At 44.8% G+C, this 21,844-nt stretch overlaps 4 protein-coding genes across 4 annotated transcripts; 3 read left to right on the forward strand and 1 right to left on the reverse strand.

Annotated features, from left to right (window-relative positions):
* Positions 1 to 1,917: 1,917 nt before the first annotated feature.
* Positions 1,918 to 2,452, reverse strand: N7533_010619 (VOC family protein; the record flags this gene model as incomplete). Its single annotated transcript, XM_057107269.1, has 3 exons — positions 1,918 to 1,950; positions 2,003 to 2,145; positions 2,236 to 2,452. 3 exons carry the CDS (start codon positions 2,450 to 2,452, stop codon positions 1,918 to 1,920), a joined length of 393 nt encoding a protein of 130 aa, XP_056956486.1.
* A 6,860-nt stretch (positions 2,453 to 9,312) lies between these two features.
* N7533_010620 (oleate hydratase) lies at positions 9,313 to 10,996 on the forward strand (the record flags this gene model as incomplete). Its single annotated transcript, XM_057107270.1, has 2 exons — positions 9,313 to 9,869; positions 9,931 to 10,996. The coding sequence occupies 2 exons, from the start codon at positions 9,313 to 9,315 to the stop codon at positions 10,994 to 10,996; spliced, it is 1,623 nt and encodes a 540-aa protein (XP_056956487.1).
* A 1,531-nt stretch (positions 10,997 to 12,527) lies between these two features.
* On the forward strand, positions 12,528 to 12,938 carry N7533_010621 (uncharacterized protein; the record flags this gene model as incomplete). Its single annotated transcript, XM_057107271.1, has 1 exon — positions 12,528 to 12,938. One exon carries the CDS (start codon positions 12,528 to 12,530, stop codon positions 12,936 to 12,938), a length of 411 nt encoding a protein of 136 aa, XP_056956488.1.
* Positions 12,939 to 19,598: 6,660 nt separating this feature from the next.
* Positions 19,599 to 20,429, forward strand: N7533_010622 (uncharacterized protein; the record flags this gene model as incomplete). The annotated part of the gene is made up of 1 exon (XM_057107272.1): positions 19,599 to 20,429. One exon carries the CDS (start codon positions 19,599 to 19,601, stop codon positions 20,427 to 20,429), a length of 831 nt encoding a protein of 276 aa, XP_056956489.1.
* Positions 20,430 to 21,844: the final 1,415 nt, after the last annotated feature.

Consider the following 21,844-nt stretch of genomic DNA (forward strand, 5'->3'; position numbering starts at 1 on the left):
TTTTGCGCTGCTTCCGACCATTCTCTGCCATTACACGTTCATATGTAGTAGTCAACATTGTCACCTGATGTGACAGTAATTGCGAGCCCCTGGCAATCTGCTCCAATTGTTGATATATGTCGTTATCAGGCGAAATATTCCTATACGCTAGTAATCATTTGATCGAGGATGCTTGGCGTTGAAAATTGATAGCTTTTGACGGTGTATGAGGGACAAATTCATGACTACTAGCGCTACCACGCGATGGTGGTGATGTAGGTGATAGGAGGCGTATATCAAGTTTTGACAGTACTTTCTCTGGTGAATAGGGAATAATACCCGATGACATAAAACTGCTAGCAATTATAGAGGTCTTATATGTTGCTGCGCGTGTTGTAGGGTATAGATCGAGAAAGTCAAGCTTATCAATATGTGTAGAGCCCACACGTGCATGATCTTGTACTGCCTGGTCATAGTAGCGCTTCAATACACCAAAACAACCTACATCTAGCGGTTGTAATAGATGTGATGAATGAGCTGGCATGCAAATTGGCACAATATTGTTTTTCATGCACAAAGCGTCAAATTGGGGGGTAAGATGACTCCCATGACCATCCATAACCAAGGCAGACCAGGCACCACGTTGACGCTTCTTGACGTATGGAATGAAGGAATTTTCGAGCCACGAAATACCAATTTCATCAGTTGTCCATCCATTAGCACTGACCTCGAAGCGCCAATCACTCGGGACAGTACTACACCATGCTGACATCAATACTTTTGCTTTGAAGATGATGGTCGGCGGGAGAACACCATCCAAATGGATACACTCAATTGCAGTAACCCACTCTCGGTTGCCTGGTTGTAAGAGTTTTCGTTTCCCCTGCCACTCTCGACTAGTAATAACCTTTTAAGTACTAGTAATCCCCATTGCAAAACCAGTTTCATCGAAATTGTAGATATCGTCGTCAAGAATACCATGTTCAGCAATAATATTGGAATATTTGTTGAACCATTCACGAATGACATTCGGATCTTCACATTCAGCACGCTGCGCAGCATAACGACGTGAAAAATGCATTTTAAGCTTCTCACGACGTGCAACAAATCTGGTTATCCAGTTTCTACCGACCGGTAAGGGGGGGGGGGATATTGGTTGAACGTTCAGCAATTAGAATATTGGCCATCTCTCTTGCCATGGCTAAGGTAGGGGCCTTGCCACGCATATCTAGGTCCAATATCCATCGTTCAAGCGAATTCTCTTCAATTTTATTGGGTTTTGAGCAATTTGCGCGCGTGGTTTCGCGATAACTGAGCCCCCGGGCGCGATCTTGCAATGTTGAGCGGGGTACCTCATAAACGCGCGCAGCTTCGGCGACAGAAGCTAGTTTCTTTTTTCTTAGCGCTTGTATAGCAAGTTCAATACGGCCTTCTTGCTCAACGCGTTTTTGCGTTCGTGCGGTACGAATTGGTGGCATAGTGGTGGTTTAAAGAGGGAGATACGACGCGCGACGCGATTTTTTTGAGGTGCTGCCGACTCGGTGGGGCTGCCGATTCGGTGGTGAAACACGTTACTAGAGTTCTCGTGTCTAAAAGTCTAAAAGCTAGCCCAGAAAGCCCGCTCACCAGAATGACAAAGGGTAAAGCGCTAAATCGCAAGTTTTCTTTCTTTTTTAAAAAATCTTCACAGTGCCTTGGATTTTGAGTCACAATACCTCACTTACTGCAGTGCATCAAGCTACAAGAGACCTAATACTCGGACCCATCACGTTCTTCTAAAGTGGTGTTTGCATCCAGGTCATGTCATTTTCTAAACTTAATATGAAAATAAACACGTAGTAGCCGGTTGGTTATCCTGGGCAAAATGACGAGAAACACCAATCCATTCTTTTTCCGACTATGTAGTGTCACGACCAAACCCTCCCCTCCGCTAGAGCATTATTCATTCTGTCCTTCAGGCGAATGGGCAACCTAGAACCCCAGATGAGCCAGGAAGATGCGGAAGTAAGGTACCTGGACTTACAAGCTCCACATTGTTCCCCAATAAATCCAAAACGAAAGCCCCGTAGTAATTCTCATGATACTCTGGTCTCAACCCAGGCTTGCCATTGCAGGTGCCCCCAGCATCGATAGCAGCTGTGTGAAACGCATCAACAGCAGCACGGTCTATCTCGGGTCAGTTCATGAACACAAATATCTTGGGGCCTTGGCAAGAAAGCCGTCCATAGGAGGAATGTCTAGGAGAGGTCACCGTACTAGGAGCAGTGAAGGCAAAATGGAACCCCGACGGGATATGTGTCTCCTTCTGGGCGACCCAGAAGTCAGGGATCTCGCTGCCCAGTCCGACAATATTTGGGAAACGCATGATTTCTTTATAACCTAGTGGAGAAAGAGCCTTCTTATACCACTCGATGAGAGGCTCGAAGTGTTCTTCCGGGGCAGTGATAGTGAGATGGTCGATGTTGCTGGACATCCTGGCTGTTGAGTAATCTAGAAAAAGTCAGGTCATATTTGAGGAGATTCCTTCGCCATCTTTTTATATGTCAAGGGAGGGGAACATGGGTTCGGTATATAACCAAGGACAGCACGGACCACAATGCTGCCTGGACAATACGAGCACCACTAGCCACAAACAGCATGAACCCTGTGAATGTTGCTACCAGCTTTCCTGTCTATAACAAGGAGAGTACGATACAATGTCCTAGCGTCCCATCACATAGACGGTATTACGGAGAAAGCTTCCCCTCTTTCCCCCAGAAGAAAGGGGTTTTCTGAGCGGGGATTCGGCGCCCGTAAGCGGGTTGACCAAGGCTCGTGATGTATAGACTTCACGGGCGCTGTCGTTCACATCTATACACCATCGAACCCCATCGAACCTCTGGAGGGAATTGTGTCAACCAAAGTGAGAGGATTAGATCCACGGATCGCCAGCCAATCGGAAACCATGCTTCGGATATCCTAAGCAGTAACTTAACGATCACTCATTGAGCGCCAGGTATTTCTACGTTATACGACGCCAAGCACTTGGGCTGTGGTCAGTCCTACAGTACCCCAATACAGACTAGTGTTTTCTCAGATAGGGGCCGAGAAGCGACGTGTTAGTGCATGCCGAATTCTACTCTCGAATAAAACTTTATAGGCTCGATGAAACGCATAGACGACCACAGTGATGCACTGGCTATTCTGTCGATGAAATGGAAACAAGCTGATCATTCTGATTTAGCAGGCTCTCAAGGGTTTAGCAGCATTGATACAATGCCTGGCGTGGAGTATCCAGGTTTGAGGCAACTATATGGATGTATGGGAAAACACGGAGACGGTTTGTACCACCGTTTTACACTCAGATACATTTGGGTTTCGCTTCCATTCCATGGAGTTAACATATTAATTGACGATTTCTTTCATTCACATGTCCGGAAAAACTGCCCATTCAGGACTGTACGTACGCCAAAACCTTGCAGTGTTGATCGAGATGCCCTAGCAATGCCCCTCCGCCGACGTGGAAGGTTACGGGTTGGTTGACTAGTCATAGTTGAAGAGTAGAAATTGAATAGACGAGAGGGGTGGACCCTGTGCTAGTGCTGCATTTGCCAGAAACGTGACCTCGGTCCGGAGATCATTGAATCCAATGCTAGCATGCCGGTTAGTCGTGAAGCGCGTAGTTCATTTTTTGGCCACGACTGGGATTCGCCCTGCACATAGGTGGGTATTCAGGCTCACTTTCTGGACTCCATTGAAGGCACATTTCAAGTTAAAAGCTGCTAAGGTCAAAACTCCGTGTGTATACTACACTCGGTCAATAGCGTTAGAGAGGACCAAAATAGCCTGATCAGTGGTTCTAGTTGGTCGCCCTTGAGATTGAGTTTCCGGTAGCAGGCCATGCTTTCTGCGAGACACGAAAGCTGTCACGCCATGACCGCCTCAAAAAGTACAACAATGAGAGATTCCCTTTACTACCTCTTTCTCCCCTGTTTCCCTTGTCCTTTCCCCCTGCCTTCAATTCCGCAAACTCTAGGCCCTCCAGTCCCTCCACCAGGGTTGAGGAATACTTTGTTCTTGGAAATCCTTTTGGCGGATCGCCCTGGAACGAATTCGACCAGGTCTCCGTAAAAGGCGGCATTGGCTAGCCCGTATACTTGACACAGCCCCAATTAATTGAAAATCCAGTTTTTTGGTAATAATGCTTTAGTAAGATCTCTCTGATAGAGTTGGCCACGTATATTCTAGCAGCGATAGCAAAGGTTGCATGGTTGTTGCTGGGCCCCAAATTTCTTGATTCACCTCTCTTTCCTGCATTCGACCCACGACAGCAAGGACAGCAAGGACAGCAAGAGAAAACTCTGTATGGGAAAATATGAATCACAACTGCCCGAAAGGGAGTGCCAAGGCAGTGGACAAACCGAGCATACCCGAACTCACAAGAGCCCACCCCACGGCAAACCTTTCCCAAAGGGGTTTGGCGCTGACATTCGAGGGGCGTGCAGGCTGCAACCACTGCAGCATCTTCTGATTATTCGGAACATCGGCACTCTCTCTCTCTCTCTTTCTCTCTCTCTCTCTCTCTCTCTCTCTCTCTCTCTCTCTTTCTCTCTCTATCTCTCTCTTTCTCTCTCTCTCTCTCTCCGAGATCCCTATCAGCCATATGGCCCCTAACTGGAGAGTAGCAGAGTCAGATATTCTTTAGTGACGAGCAGTCTGCCAGTGGTGTGCAGTCCCTCCAGGTCGGAAGAACTAGAGGTCTTCAGGACTTCCTTGATGGCCTGAGGAAGGCCCATGAGGAGCAAGGGCGGTTGGAAAAAGGGATGGAGAGCGAGCGTCTCAACGAAGAGCTCAATCCGCTTCATCATCAGCCTCCACCCGGGGAAGGGTATCGACCAGAGACTATACAAATTTGGTGACTGCAAGCCTCTGGTGACCAGCCAGCGCAAGTAATACTCATACAAACATAGGGTTGTCTACCCAACAATCCCCAGCCTCCGATGCAAGATGTACCAGACCAAGAACTCGGACAGTACATTGAAGCCAAATTCTGGTCACTCGAGCGAGGTCAGTGGAATCAATCAGACTGTCTCCTTGTAGACCGGTCGGATCTCTCGCCCGTGGAGCGGGTGGCACGGAAGTACTCATGCAAAGGCTATGCACTCTATGATGTGAGCCTACACAGCCTCCGTCCAGGCCACTGTAATCGTGCAGCCACAGCCGATGGCAGCAATGCCATTTTCTTGATTTCCGCACACGAAGAGAACTAGCTCGTGGCTGACAGAAGATTTGGTAAGGAGAAACAGTTGGTTTCAATGGCTTCACCAGTTGTAGTTGGGGCAGTGACCAGATGAAGCAACATTGACAGTCGTGGGTGTGGAACTGATCAGTCTTCATATGAATGACTCGTACCTGGGAGAAGTACTGGAATGAGAGACCTGTTTTGAGAGAGTTCTCATTTTGAGATGACCGTCTTAAGATGCTCTTAGTCTTGAGAAGCCCTGGTACTAATAAAGGCCCCATAACACCATAACAGATTACCCATATTTCTTCGACAATGGCTTGACCGGGCTGGAAAAGTGCACTAGAACATCATATCCGGACAATAATAAAATTTGGAACCTCGTCTATCGCTCAGGAATGAAACTGAGCGAAACAGGTACTTTCTGGTCTTCAAGAAACAATAGCAATATCAAAAAGCAATGCATATAGCACAGTTCTGGTCCGTAGCGATAGCAGAAAGCAACCTGAAAAAAAAAAGCTGTCAAAATGGGCAGATCCGTCACTGCGTATAGCCACTCACATACATGCAAATCAGACCTCGATCTAGCATGAAACCCTAACAAAAGAAAAAGGAAAGAAAAAGACGACGACAACGCCAACGTAAACATCATTCACCGTTTTGATCGGCGAAACACTGCCCATGATCAGTGAATAGATTTGAATGTGGCCGCTGTTGTGCCACCTCTGGTAGCGATAAAGTATACACCCATGTTGATGAATGTTAAAACACGTCATCGGCGCTTTTCTGCGGACCGCCGGGGGTGTTGAAACGGTGCCAACAGTGAGGAAGAGTTTTTCATATAGTCAACCATCATGGAAAAGCAGCGATGCCTCCGAATACTGCATCAGATCAATGGTGAAATGTTGAACCAGATGAAATCTGAGGGTCAGCGGTGTTGAGACCCTCACAATTCGCAAGGATTATTACATCGACTCGAGAGTAAGGGTTGGGTGCAATGCTATAAGTACCCGAACTCTCGCCAGCAGAACGGTAGTTCTCACGCATTCCCTTGTCGTCCTTGAACAAAGAATATCGAACATTTCTCGACCTCGCCAGCTACTCTCCTCCAGTATGCACTGACCCGACCCCAAACTGTGATGTACTTGTGATCCAACTGACCTGTTGTATCGCTCCTAGTGCGTCTAAACTCGACACTGGAATCTGTTAACGGCAGGTAAGTTTAGTTGTCCGATCATTTGAGACCATGCTAACGTGGAAGATGTGTAATATCAGTTCCGTCTCGGCTTTTCATCTGGGAATTCAATCAACGTACCTGGAATGGTCTCGATAATAAATTCAGGTTGCAAAGACAGTGAGTTATGAAGGGTCCCCATAAGCTACCTACTGATGGTTTATCATAGACCGAAACCATCCACTACTAAGCCGACTTGACAAAATAGAATGCCGTGCGCAGCAGTAGCTGGTAAAGTAAGTTTCGATCAGTATGGCCGTTTTGATAGTAGTTAGCCTGTTCTGACGACTCTGTGTACAGGAAGCTGATTGTTTTACCATGAGCCAGCCCATGTCTTGTAAGTTGCCCCATGCGTTGCCACTGCCTATTCCCAACGCCCGGGACTGCAGAGTCTATCTGTTTGTGGCTCTCCGTTCTTCGGAAAATATCGCTGATGTCTCTTTCTCGTGATAGGGCGAATGTCAATATTGCACTAGACACGACCGAGCCGTATTCCCCAAACGTCCTTGAAACTAAGCCAGGTGCACCAGCCTGATGGGCCAAGCCGCTGGCTCCCAGTATGCTTGCGCCTTCGTTGCTTCTAAAGACTTGGTTGAAACGGCCACTTCGCCTGGCGTATTTAGCAGGACCAATTCAGGAAGGCTTGATGCCCTCCGGTTAGCCATACGTTAACACTCCAAAGTTTTTTCATCTCTCCAGCATTATCCTGTCCGATCGAGGGTTAACTGTCACTGCATTAGGAACTTGCCGTATTCCGACGGTTATGGACCTCTTGCCCACATCCGATCCGAAGTCTCGTCAGCAGCCATGGCCCAATCCCATGCTAGACCGAGTGAGCCATCGCAGCATCTGCCGGCAACGAAGAGAAGCCTAGCATTGAATACCACCGAGAAAAACCACGGTTTTTCCTGAGGCAGCATCAACCAATAATGAATCTAGTAACTGGGCACGGTCTGAGGGCAAGCTCTGTCAGAGCCCAGTCGCAGCTGAGCAAGCAATATGGCAGGCCGCAGCGCCAGAATTACCCCAGGCCTCTCGCCGCGAGAGCAGTCGCTTTGAGGTCAGTTCCTAGCATGAGGTAGTCGAAAGATCAAAACCTGTCGTCCACTAGAGTTTCTTTATCCTAGCATGACTGTACATTCGCCTGGCCACCGCATATGTCCGCGCAAGCAGCAAAATCGATAAAGCTAGATATTGGAAGATATGGCCACATCCAGTCCCCCCCGGTATAAACTAATCCTGGTCCCTCGTATACATATATTCGAGCTAACGCCTACCTCGTTTCTAGTTCGCCCATGCGCGATGTCAAACTACATTGATGGCAAGTACGCACCGCCCTCAGACACTGGAAATCATGCTGATGTGGAGAAGCAGTGAAGTTCAGCCCTATTTCAGCCGTTCCTACGAATCCAATCGATATAATGCATCATAGCCGGCATTAGAATCCCATTAAAGCCGTGAGCACGGTGGGTTGCGGAGGTCCATTGTGTGCCAGATACTGAAGATTGATGGTAGATCGAGGATATCCAGCGGAGAACTGCTTTGGCCTTATCCCAATGCAACCGTCGATTCAAAGCTGCCACCATGACCTACTTGATGAACCGAAGCTGGCAAAGTGCGTTTTCGTCACCAAGAGATTCTGGGAGCCAACTAACCATGCTGCTAAATCGCTCATATGAAGATGACCGTTTACCCCAAACATATTATGCTCAATGCAGCCGCAAGCCGACCGAATGCCTCCTTCTCGATGTCACCACTGAGTGGTACAAGCCTATGGAGTGGAACCGGAAGCGTACAGTCAGCTCAATCAGCCAATAAAAAAGGCCGATCATGTCCGTACCTAAAGGGTGTTCGAGAAGACGCACGGCTGACAAAATATCCGGACCCAGGAGGATCTCAAGGAAAGCTGTTTGTGAATGAACAATTAGCCCTCGGTTTGCAAGGGCAAGGATAGAAGGTAACACACCCTAGACAATTCTATCTGATAATATGGCCAGCGGTGACGAATGTCTGTGAGGGTTCGAAATGTTGGACATGTCGAATGAAGCCATCACCTTTTAATCGGATGTATATGATCACCAAGAGCGGAACAGTTCTGGGGGTAGTGGTGTTGGATCAATGGGTATTTTGCTCTAAAGTTGATTAACGTGGGAATGGTTTTGCCACACGCAACAAAATGAGCCTGGCATGGTTGATCACCGGTTGTAAAAACCGCAGTACCACCGAAAGCAGCACAATCTCAATGGTGAAAAACATCGAGAGGCCACAATCTGAGAGCTAGCTCCGTCGGGGGACCATCGTAATACCCAAAGGTGACTGTAGCTGTGTAAGCAATAAGACTGGCCGCAACACCATCAATACTCGAGTCCAGAACTATCGCCACCACAGCAGTCGCTCTGAAAACATGCCCTACTCGACTCTGGGCGAAAGACATGACTACTTTCTCCTCCAACTTGCCTTGTCCTTTATACTGATTGACACGACTGAACGTCTCTTGTATTGTCCCAGCACTAGATAGCACAAAATATTGTGGATTTTCATTAGAATATGGTTTGGGTGGAACTATGAAAGAGCTGTACACCGTTCGAAGGAGCCAGATATATGAAAGTTGCTAAACTATGCTAACTTGTGATACAGAATCAATGCTATCATAATGCAAAATCAAACGGTGCCTTACCCATCGGGCATTGAAAAATGTCGGGTTGTTCCCCATCACACTAGATATTTAAGGTTTCTAGCTGGCGGCTTGTTCAAGATCTTGCGTCATCACTTTCCTCTCCAAAATACATCATTGAGACAACCAGATGGCCAATACATGACGGTATCTCTGAGAGAATATCACGACCGAGCCTCCCACTTTAATAAACTCGCGTCTACGATGGTCCGACAACATCACGCTACCCTAGCCCAAACCCATCGAACGCCTAACATGATCGACGCTTGGATACTAGGGAGCAGTCTTGCATCATTAGCGTCGGCAGTTCATTTAATTTCGGATGCTAATGTGCCTGCCTCTCATATCCATATACTCGAGTCTCAAAGCACACCTGGAGATGGCTTAACCAGTATTGGCAATCCATTGAACGGATACGATCATAGGCCAGGATGCTTGCCAAGTTTCAATGACGTCTGCATGGAAAAGCTGCTTGCGTTGGTGCCTTCCCCCAGCGGCACCGGAAGAACAGTCAAAGAGGATATCGAAAAGTTGCATGACGATGAAGACTGTCAAGACGTTCCTATCACACACATCTTGGCTCAGGCAGATGTCGGGCCGAAGAGAATGGAAATACGGAAACTCGGCCTCGGCCTAAAAGATCGAATGAAATTGACGATGCTCATGTTGCGATCCGAGGAAAGGTTGACCAGAAAGCGAATTGATCAACTTTTCAACAAGCCTTTTTTCGACAGCATATTTTGGATTGTTTTCTCTACTATGTGAGCTGCTTGACGAAAAGAAGACGAAGAGATCGCGTAGATGCTAAGAATGAAATATCAGATTCACCTTCCAGCCATGGCACAGTGCTGCCGAATTCCGCCGATGCCTTCGAAGATACTTCCACGAATTTCGAAACTTAAACACTAAAAAGCCACTAGACTGCATTCAATTCAATCAATTTGAATCAATTATCATGCCAATGATCCAATTTCTTCAAAACCAAGGCGTTGATTTCCGACTATGCACCAAGGTCACGGATATTGTAACACATTCAGACCGTGGTAAAGAAACTGTTTCAGCGATTAGTATATTGCGTGACAGCTCCCAGGAAACATTAAATGTTCGTCCTGATGACATCATCATCGTCACCCTCGGATCTGTCACATCAGGCTCGTCGAGTGGTTCCAACACAAGCCCGCCACCTCTGAAGACAATGATAGCCGAAGATGAGCTAGATGAAAACTGGTCGCTTTGGTTGAATCTGGGAACAAAGTATCCGAGCTTTGGAGATCCGTACAATTTCTGCACTCGCCTCACCGAGTCTAGGCTGGAGACCTTTACGGTTACACTCAGGGATGCTGAGTTCTTCTATCGTCTCGTTAAACTCACATACGACAAGCCGGGGGCAGGGCACTTGATATCTCTAAAACACAGCAATTGGAAGATCAGCGTCTGCATACCCCGCCAGCCATTTTTCTCTTCTCAACCTGACAACGTACAAATCCTCTGGGGCTATGGCCTCTTTCCGGAACACGAGGGAAATCTCGTGAAAAAGCCGATGCTTGTTTGCTCTGGAGAGGACATAATGGCCGAACTGCTATGGCATCTGGGCTTCCCTTTGGAACCAATTCTTAACAACTCCATCACAATCCCATCTGTGATGCCACGACGGACAGCATCACTGTTGCCCCGAATTCGTGGAGATCGGCCAACGGTAATAATAGACGAGATGACAAATCTCGCTGCGATAGGCCAATTTGTGGAAATACCAGATGAGACAACCGTCAGTATGGATTATGGTGTGCGAGGAGCCCAGTTAGCAGTGAGCCATTTGATGGGCCTTCCTAAGCAACCAGAGGAGGCAAGGAAAAGACCTAGTTTTCCTTTCTTGAATTTGTGGGTTTGATGGAGCAGACAAAAGATACAGTTCTAACATCATTCTCTGAAAAAATACAGTACAGTAACACCCTACCGTAAATGAACAGTCCTAATTTAGCTGCTGTATAGCAGCAGCATACTATCTACTTACTGAACTTCAGATGCTTTGTTCAAAATCAACTGAATAACGAAAGCCGTGTTATTCCTCAACGCGTGATGTAGTCTCTCCTTACTCCTCGTTTTTAGTTGAGCTGTTATACTCAATATGTATTCTATGATCCAGAGAGCCTTTTATTTCAAGACTCACGCTTTCCCCCATATACATGTTCCCGATGGCATCCTATCAACATTGCTGGTATTGGGGACCGGGCATAAGGATGGGAAAAGCTCTCGCGACGGAGATAGGCATATCTATTTTAATAGCGCCGTCATCGGTGATTTGATGAGCGGCGGAAAGTGCGGGATCACTGAAGTCGAAATAAGTACGTCTCTTCTGGCTGTCAGTCTGAATCCCCTTTGTGAAACTACAGCAGAATACCTTGGATCACTGCCCAAGTAGATCTTCAAGAAGTCGCTTTTAACATGTGCTGAGGTGGTATTTTAAATCACAAATAAGATGGGGTATTGGAAAGAAGCATCTAAGGCTAACACATAGCTATAATTACAGCTAATTGAACTGTCACACAGAGCTGTTATCTTCTGAAGAAAACCAGTTCTTATCGCATGGAGTCGATTTCGTGTAGATCGAAATACCTTTCCGACTGATAGCCCCATCACCATCAGCATCTAGCCTTTCAAATTGGCTTCTCGCCTCGTTTTCTTTCACAACCAAAGCCGAAAGCACCTTTTGGAACTCATTCCAAGTAAATATACCTATCAGTGATGAGTATCCGCATATATTTTTGCCACAACATTCGGAAAGGCTGAGCTGGAAGGGTTTCTAACCGTCACTTTCTTCATTCTGAAATGGGAAGCTTAGTGACTGTGAATAACTTACACAAGGTTTGAGCCATGACCTACACCGTCACCGGCCTTCTTTACCATTCAGGTTCGTATTTTTCGTACAATCCTGATTTATTGGTGGGCTACAGAAAGTTCAGCATTGTCTTTGAATGATTGATAGAGGGGGTTGTTGCAGGAGTTGGATATCGTATGATAATTTGGACCTCTTACCATCGTGAAAAAAAGAATCGGTGTGTGCTGAGTATGAAATACTTATAATTCAGTACATGTGCCAAAATTTAGAGTAAATTTGAATCGTGTGAGAAAATGAACAATTTATATGCTTTATTGATAATCAGTCACACTTGGTAGCTGTAACTGCTCAGTGTTCTTCGCCAGTCCTTGATCATTACCTGGTTTCATTTGCCCGATGAATTTGTTCGTAATGGTAGAGAAGCCCGTCGGGAAAGATGACGCTGAGTGACGGTGGCGTGATGGTGACGGCCTATGACATCTCTCATCCCGCCTGCCCACGTATGCCTAGGAGGATTTCTCTTGGATCAAATTACACTCCTATCTCCCCTTTTCAGGCTTGGAAAACCTAAATATCATCGACCATGCAAACTACTACAGGAGTATTCAAAGTGAGAGGTATCGCAGGGGCAACTGACCGCCTCAGCTGGTGCGAAGCCACTGGCTCCCCTGGCGTCAAGCTACACGCGATTCCTCGCCCCGGAACCACCATCTCGGAACATACACAAACAATGTTCAAGGCCAAGCAGCTATCAGGCGATGAAACTGTTTGCGATATCATCCTGGATGCGCCTGCTTCAACTCCAATTCAAGTGACCCTAGCTTCATCCAAAAGAGAGCTCTCACATAGCAACCCTTATGTGTACGATATGCGCTTGCAGCTTTACCCGAAGGGTCTGTCCGGTGTCATCACAATAGTACTTGGTGAAAAGACCAATCAAGGGACCGTCGCTCTGTCGAGTCTGACAGCAGTGGGAGATTATCTCGCCAACTAATCAACGATTAAAGCTTCTCGTTGTTAGATCGTACCCCTAGCTGGTGGCAAATACGGATTAAACAAGTCCGCAATACACTAGAAAAATCGATAAATCGGCAATTTCGCTCAGCTACCGTTCTCTACTACTGCGGATTATTGATGAAATACGAACAATACTGGCCAGGCAACCAACAGAGACGAGATTAGGTGTGACAAATCCGGATAATCTTTCTGCGTTGACAGTTATTGGAAGACTGTTCTGTTTGAAGATAAATAGGACTCATTCCCATGGTTTCTTAAGAGATCCGACGCATCATTGAGTGATTAAAGAATAACTTCCCCCGTACTGCTCAATTGATCGGTTCTCGTTGCATGGAAGAACCGTATTGCGCAGGGTGGTTCCTTTTCTGTAAGCTGTTGCTACAATGGCTGCGGTGTGTATTGGCTCCTATGCCACGTAACAGATAATTACTTTGCCTCGCGGAATAATCGTGGGAAGTCCAGTAAATTAAAATACCATTGAACGCTAATATAATGGAGAAATCTATACCTTGTCATTTTCCGCCAACGTTACAGACAGTGACGATATGTCAGCTTTCATGTCTCGGGCGCTTCCCGAGGAGATATTATGCAAAATGGTGTCTATACGTTGTGATCTGGTGCGTGGAGTGCTGTAAAGTCAGTTTATTATGTGCAATCTCGTCCAGACGTGTAAATTACTGGGTGCTATGTTTAGTTAGGAAACTCAGAAAAATAATAGGCCTAAGCTGCATGGAAATGGAAATTTCAGGTATTCTAAATGCGTTATATAATGCCATAAATGAGTAATCAAATTAAAGTTTCAACCTATACTGAAAGAGGTCTCATCCCCCAATAAATATCCTGACGTCTGGATTACGATCACATGTTCCCTCACGCATTGCTCTATCCACTTTTCACAATTACTCTTACCTATATAGCCCAATGATCATTTTTATATTTTGCAAGTTCTAACCTGTTCGTGTTTACAGTTGGCCAGTGTTAATTTACAACTTATCAAATCCTAACGCTTCCTAACGCTTCCCATCGGCCTCCCAACAATTGTATTTTAATACGCCGCAATGCCCAACAGTATACCAATTATGCTCGAAGTTGGAACATTTATGACACCCATTATTGTCTACGAAGATATTTCATACACACAACTTTCGGATGTGGTCAGCACATATCTCGGGAAGACAGATTTATGCGGACAGAGCCCGAGGGGTTTCTGGGTTCGCTGGGAACGCTACGACCAGCAGAGCCCTTTTCCAGAGAGAACCCGAATTGACAAAGATAATGTAATGGCTACAATGACACTTATGATGTTAAGGGGTGGGCGTGATGTCCTAGAAGTGGACTACCAATCAGACTCATCACTGGGGTGATACACTTAACTCAACAATTCCTGCTAGTTGGTACTTGCTGCTTTCATAACAAACAATTCCACAATGCACATTATGGCCGGCACAAGATGACTTTTGTAAGAGATTTTATGGATCTAGCTTTTGATTTATAAAATGAAAATTCAGGAGCTTGGTTGTTTTCCTCATTCGCTGCTCAACATCAGAGCGGGCTTCTGGTGAACACAAAGTTTATTAACAAGATACCAGCTTCAATCAATATCAAGATTGCTCCTTAATAGTACAAGGGACTGCTCCTATAGCACCAATTTCATTCCATTTACCAATTTCAACCATGTATCTCGAGCTGTGGTTGAGATTCTTGAATTCGTTCGGTTCTTCGGGCTCCATGGAGGACTCCAGACTAGACTGTGTATTATCGTATCCTTTACATTGTCAACATTATTGATGCATCCTTCGGATCCGTACATTGAGCACACGGTCCGCATACCACCGCTTTCGCACAGCATTCAAAGGGAATGCATGTTGTATTCATGTGTCAACCCCCAATAATTTTATTTGCATGGCCATGGGGGAAATACGCTTGGGGTGCTGTAGGTGTATATGAGAACAAAATTTATTATGCGAACCCAGCGGGTAAGATTTAAGGCACAGACAGATGCCCGCAAATCTTATACGATTTCCGACTGGATGGGATACATCGTAATTACACCAAACAGTTCAGACGCCGTGTTCATGTGACTGAGAACAGGGAAAATAGTATTCTTGTTTGTACCCAACCAAGGTTCATGTGAATAGAAGCTTGCTCTTCCACTCATGGTAAACATCTAGGCCATGTTGCCGCCACGCGGAAGTCTGTCTATTGGACAAAATCTTCGGAATCGTCATAATGATGTAGTTTCACCGATTATCTGTCTCTCGCTACTCTCAATACCCTCGAATTACCAGCCAGTGGCCACTGTAATTCATTCAGGGTGTAGTAATAATGACAAGTGCAGAAACTCATACGTAACCTTGTAAGGTTGGAATATTGAATACTCTTGAGGAGAATGCGCGTTTTCACTGCTTACTCCGTACCAAACAAATTAACTATGACGCTATCAACTTTTGTCGATAGTACGTAGATCGTTCATATATTATAACCTGAGTCTCAATTGTGAACTAGCCCCAAGGACGGAAAAGTAGCCTCAGGAGGGCAGAAAGCAAATGGTCAATGCGGTGAGCATGTGATTATATCTAAGGCAAACGTGTCAAACGATTGAGATACCGCGTCATATCTTCAGGATTTGCGACAGTTTGAAATTCTTCGTTCTATCATCTGTTAAGTGAACTCAAATTTGCCTAAAGCGAAATCAAGGCGGATACTTAAATTGTACGCTCCGATCACCAAACAATGCCAAGACCTCCCTATGGTGCGTAACAAACTTAATAGTACGCCCTTGAGAAGAATCCAAAATATCTCTGGCGTCTACCGTTTATCTAAATTCATTTCTGACTCAAATTTAGTCCTGTGGTCCCAAACCAGCCACGAATCGGACCCTGAGCAAAATATGATTACCCTGGTGTTCCAAGGTGAAAATATTGTGCCTTCCAATATTACTTTGTCCGTTACGACTCTATCCTTAGCAAACGAGGGATACACTTGCTCTTTTGAGTTCTACGGTGAAATTAAACCCGATAATCCGGGTTTTAATTATGATGGTTCTTATCTTATGCTCAGGGTGCAGAAGGAGCAATTCTCAAATTCATACTGGCCGAGCTTGACAAAGGAAAGACTGCCATATGTCTTAACAGATTTTGACAGAGTAAGATTTCAGGAAAACAATTCTCCTCCTTGGATATTCCTGACGGCTTCTGATTGATCGCAGTCTGTTGATTTTGAAGATCAAGATATGGAAAGCCTTGAATGGTTCAATATGGACTCACATCCCCGGAGAGGAATATAGTAGTTGCGATCCCGGTGCGGAGTTAATTATTCATGGGATTATTGAAAGCATGCAGTATGCGTACGTGAAGGGATGAAGCTGAAGCGAAAAATATAATGAGAGGGAGAGCGATTATTAAGACAGAGGTTAAGGACGTCAATACGGGCCTACTTTGTTTCATTGACTTTCCCATTCGACCAAAATGATGCCTGTGATTATTTTAGTTTTACTTCACCTTTATTAAACCCATATTTTCACTTGGGTCATGATTCATAACCGTTAAGGGATTAATAGCTACTCTTGGAAAAACTTTCCTCTTGCAAGCCTGGTTATCGTTCCTGACGAACTGAAGAAGTGGTCGAATACAACTAAGACCCTTCGGGACCGGCTTATTCATCGTTCACCCAATTTGCTCCTAGTATGGTGTCATAACACGCCATAGTTCGAATATAGAGACCCTGAGATCGTTCAACCGATCTTAACAATCAATCAATAATCTGATTCTATCGGATATGTTCAGTACTAGCCAGTACATTAATTCCTCATACTGACATTAACATTCGAAATTTTTTACAGCCCTGATGTTGATGGAATCTCCGTTTATCAGCTTACCGACTGAATTTCAGCTGACGAATTAAATACTATTCTGGTGGAAATTTTATAGAAATCTTAGGGCATCTAGCGAATTGTAGAAGCAGTTGAGATTTGGTGGAGGGGTATGTTGGCGTAGGAATATCAATTGATCCTAGATGATATCATAATTCGTCAAAAACCCGCTGACGCATGTGCTGACTAAGATCGGCTGCGATCAGGATCCCACCACCCGTTTCACAACAAACATCACCCAACGTAACAACAAACGCGGGACGTATGGCGCTTAATACTTCCTTTATCGAAAAGCCAAGGACCGTTGCCAACTTGCTATCCCGTAGGGGTGTTCACGATAAAACGATAATGCGATACGATATCGATATCGACGATAATTATCGTTTATCGTCGAGAAAAAATTTTGACGGTACGATATCGTTATCGTACCGTTCATTCGATTTTTTGACGATAATTATCGCTATCGTATCGTCAATATCGTTGTCTCGACGATACGATAACGATAATTATCGTGCGATACGATATTATCGTTACGATAATTGTCACGTGCGAGTGCTGGCCAATAAGAGAGCACTATTTGTAGCACTACCCATCTCCATGTTCAATATATATATCTGGTGTTGCTTGCCAATAGTGAGTGCCACTGTGTCTTTGTAGTGAAACTTTCTACTGTGTACTATATAAATTTATATGGCAAATGGGGGAAAGTAAACCCTAAAGAGCATCTATGAACTCGCTGATCTCCTACAACCTGCAATTCAACAGATTTTATCGAATTCATAGTAATTGAATACAATAAAATTGCCTGATTTAGTAGTAGCTGAAGTTATTCATGAAAATATTGTAAAAATTGATGTACTAAGCCTATTTAGGAGAGAAATACTCCGCACATTGGCCGCGATCGTGTTTGCAGGTAGGCTACGATCGCGGCCACAACAACGGCCACCACGTCGCCTGTTCATCGCTAAATCACCCAAAAATGTGAAGGGCTATGGCCGAGCTTAGATTCAACAGGGCGATGTCACAAACTGTCTATATTAAGCTTAGAGAAGAAGGAGAGACTAGCTAACAGACATGGGATAAGGGGGGTGCGGGGTAGCACGTGATGAAGTGAACAGGAGCGGCAAAGCTGCGAAATGTAATCGGGCCTGGCCCGTTACAAAAATACAATAAAGAATAAATCAGCCTCTGTTTCCTAGTTAGGACTAGCTCTCTATACCCACACCTTCGCCTACAAATCACCCCACATCCTAGGCAAGATACATTTTCACCCTAGTTTTTCATCTTCCACAACTATCGTCTTGATCAACAACTATTACCTCAAGTTTGTGACCTTGGCGTACAAATACGACTATGGCTGCAAGTTCACGACCTCAGTGTGCAAATACACAGCGCGACTACGTGACAATGAACCTTGGATTTGAAGACAATGTCCCAGATGAAGATCGATATACCGATTTTACTCCAACTAAGATATCTTTTTCTGATATTTACGATAATACTATTCAGACACCCGATTCAATCCTACCATCTGAATCAGCTTCTCAGAGTATTGCTCCTAATACTATATCACCACTGAGTATAGTCCCCCAACCGTCGAAACGACCTCGCAAAACTATAGCAGCAACCCAATGGCTATGGACCTACTTCACAACCACTATAATTAATCAACCCTGGATAACTCGTGCCAAAAAGAAAGTACAACATGATCGTCTTATTCAATGCAAGCAATACAATTGGGAAACCTATGATTCAGTCCGATCAGGATCAACTAGCAATATGGAGTATCATCTCAAGAAAAGACATGATATTACAGCACCGTCTTCCGAGTCTTCTACTTCTACCCAGCTTTCTATTATCAAATCATTAAACAAGAAGCCTAAACTATCAACAATAGCTCAGCTTCAGGAGAGCCTTTTATAGTGGTTTATTAAGGATAAAGTAGCATTTACAACTATTGAATCACCTTCATTCCACCAAATATTCACCGATCTTAGGCATGATACAGCACTATTTTCACGACATACACTGAAACGAAGAATTAAGGCCGAATTTCAACGCCAGCGTCTACAATTGAAGACAGAGCTAGCCTTGACATGCAAGTCTATTGCTCTATCACTAGATGTCTGGACAAGCAAGAACAATATCTCTATTATCGCTATTATCAGCCATTGGCTTACACCAGAGTTTACCTACAAGCAAAAGGTTAGTCTCTCTATTCCCAGGAACATTGTGAACTATGCTTACCAGAACATGCATATATATAAGATCCTTGAATTTGCAGAGCTAGACAGAGCTCATAGTGGTGAAAACCTTGCCCATACAGTCTTTAATATGCTGTTAGAGCTTGATCTTCAGACAAAGCTTCTTACAATCACTGGTGATAATGCCAGTAATAACAAAGCTATGGTTCCACTCCTTTATGATCTACTACCTCCAGGCTCCCAGTTTCATAGCCTTAGTAGTTATATTCGCTGCCTTGCTCATATCCTGAATCTAATTGTTAAGGATATCCTTCATGTATTAGACTCTGGTACTGCGCAAGAAGCTTCAAAACTCTGTGATCATATGAAGAACTGGAATAAAGATCTTCTAGCACAGACTGAGACTCCTCTATCACGTCTTCGAGTCCTTGCAATATGGATTAGTCGAAGTGGTCAACGACAGCAGGCATAGAGAAATATGTGTGATTTTATGAAGCTTCCTACTCGACTTATACCACAAGATATCGATATACGCTGGAATTCAACGTATCTTATACTTGATATGGCATTGAAGGCAAAGACACAGATCAATCAATATATTCATACACAGTCTGATCTTCCTCAGTTTACTGGAGATGATTGGCGTCGTCTCTCACAGTTACATCAAGTTCTTGCTCCATTCTATGAATTGACAGGTCTTGTATCTGAAAAAAGGCCTCAAATCAGTATAGCGATACCTATTTACTATAAGCTTCATAATCTGCTTAATCAAGAAGCTCAGAAAAAAGGTGTCTTTGCAGATCTGGACAATGATATTGTGGATGCAATTCATCATGGTCTTATCAAATATCAGAAGTATTATACCTTTATGGATAATACTGATGCTTATTACACTGCATTGATTCTTGATCCAAGAGTGAAGGGAGACATTCTGCTTCATAAGCTATCTGATAATGAGGCTGGACAGATGATTATCAATACAATTCGTGAGAATATCCATGAGCAGTATCGTCATGAGTTGGTAGATACTCAAACCTCTTCTACCAATGCTGTCCTATTGGATAACCATCATAATAGTATTGAGATGCGGATGTTGCAGCGTTTAACACCAATTGTCCAGAAGCCAGCGGGATCTGATATAGATGACTACTTTTCTTCACCACGAGTTCCTATTGATACATCTCATCATGAGTGGCTATCTAGATGGTGGTATACTCAGCGTAATAGTATGCCTCAGATGGCTGCAGCTGCACGGGATTATCTTGCAATTCCAGCTTCTGAAGTAGATGTTGAACGTCTTTCCAGCGGGGGTCGTGATCTTTTGGGGCTTCGACGACACTCATTGAACGCGGATACTATGCGAATGTTGATGTTGATGGATGATATTATATAGGGCTGGAGGTTGTCAGAGCTAGTCCTAGATAGGAAATTGAGGCTGCTTTGGTTTTTATTGTATTTTTGAGCGATTCAGCGCTGAATGGGCGTGGTAGTGATGGTGGTTGATGAATAAGCGTAGTGGTGGTGGTCGCAATTATGGCCGACATGAAGATTGCCGCCCACGTAACCACTACCAATGTTCAACTTGTGGAAGTCGTCAGAGCTAGTCCTAAATAGGAAACAGAGGCTGCTTTGGTTTTTATTGCATTTTTGAGCGATTCAGCGTATCGTAGCGAAGCTGAGGCCATTGGAGTGGCGACTACGGCCAACATGAGGGCCTTACCACTTGACGATAAACGATACGATAAACGATATGACGATAATTATCGTTTATCGTATCGTCAAGATTTTAAGGCGACGATAATTATCGTTTATCGTATCGTCAAGATTTTAGGGCGACGATACGATAAACGATAATTATCGTCAAAAATCGGACGGTACGATAACGATAACGATATGCCAAAAATCCGACGATATCGTACCGTGAACACCCCTACAGGTGACTACGGAAAATTGGTTTCGTTTTAATCATGAGATGGCCAAGCGGTAAAAATCAACCGTAGAAAACACGAAATCACCCGAACAATCCAGCGGGTTTTGATCCGTCTTTCCGATGAAAGGTTATCAGAATGTATCCCGCAGGAATCGAACCCGGGCCGTTACGAAAAAGCCAATGCAGCAAATTCATTACGGGGAGGTGCCGCCGCACGAATTTGACTCAATCATACCCACGATTTTCCAAATAATCATGTCCGCCGTTCCTCGGGCACTAATCCAGCAAGATCAGCTTTTCCCGCTTCCCTAGTGTATTTCATTCGATCGGGCCGACACAAAGTGATAACTGAAGTATGTTCAGAAAAATCAAGTTCTCTATCGTTGTTATTATGGTGGTTCGTTCCCGGTTTTACCGCCGATAGTGTACATAATAGCACTGGCTAAGGGATATATATATATATTCCAACGATTGCTACATTGCTACAATGGAGACGCGTGAGATATTTTTGGCCCGTACGGGGCACCTGCAGTCTGAACATGGTGATGTGGGTCTCCTTGACAGAAGACTACAGCGCCGCGAGGGCTGCAGTCGGGCCCGTAGCACTCCGTATATTTAAGGAGGAAGCAAAGCTATGCGGAAGCTATAAGCACGGAATATTGTGGACCCGACGCAAGGGGGAGGGGCTCTCTGCAACAATCCCGAATAGAACATATCATCTTTACTTGATTGGAGCCCTGTGGTAATTTTCTGGGGTTTGTTCGATGAGGGCACATATTCAGGTGGAGTTATGTGATGACGTAGGTCAAACGCGTGCCCCACTCTGCAGAGCCAAACCACCCGATTCACCACTTTTAAAAAAAAGAAATTACTGTAGG

Source organism: Penicillium manginii (genome assembly GCF_028828005.1).
Source record: "Penicillium manginii strain IBT 31320 chromosome Unknown utg000007l:1.0-2284322.0:1.0-2285126.0, whole genome shotgun sequence".
In the NCBI taxonomy this organism is placed as follows: Eukaryota; Fungi; Ascomycota; class Eurotiomycetes; order Eurotiales; family Aspergillaceae; genus Penicillium; species Penicillium manginii.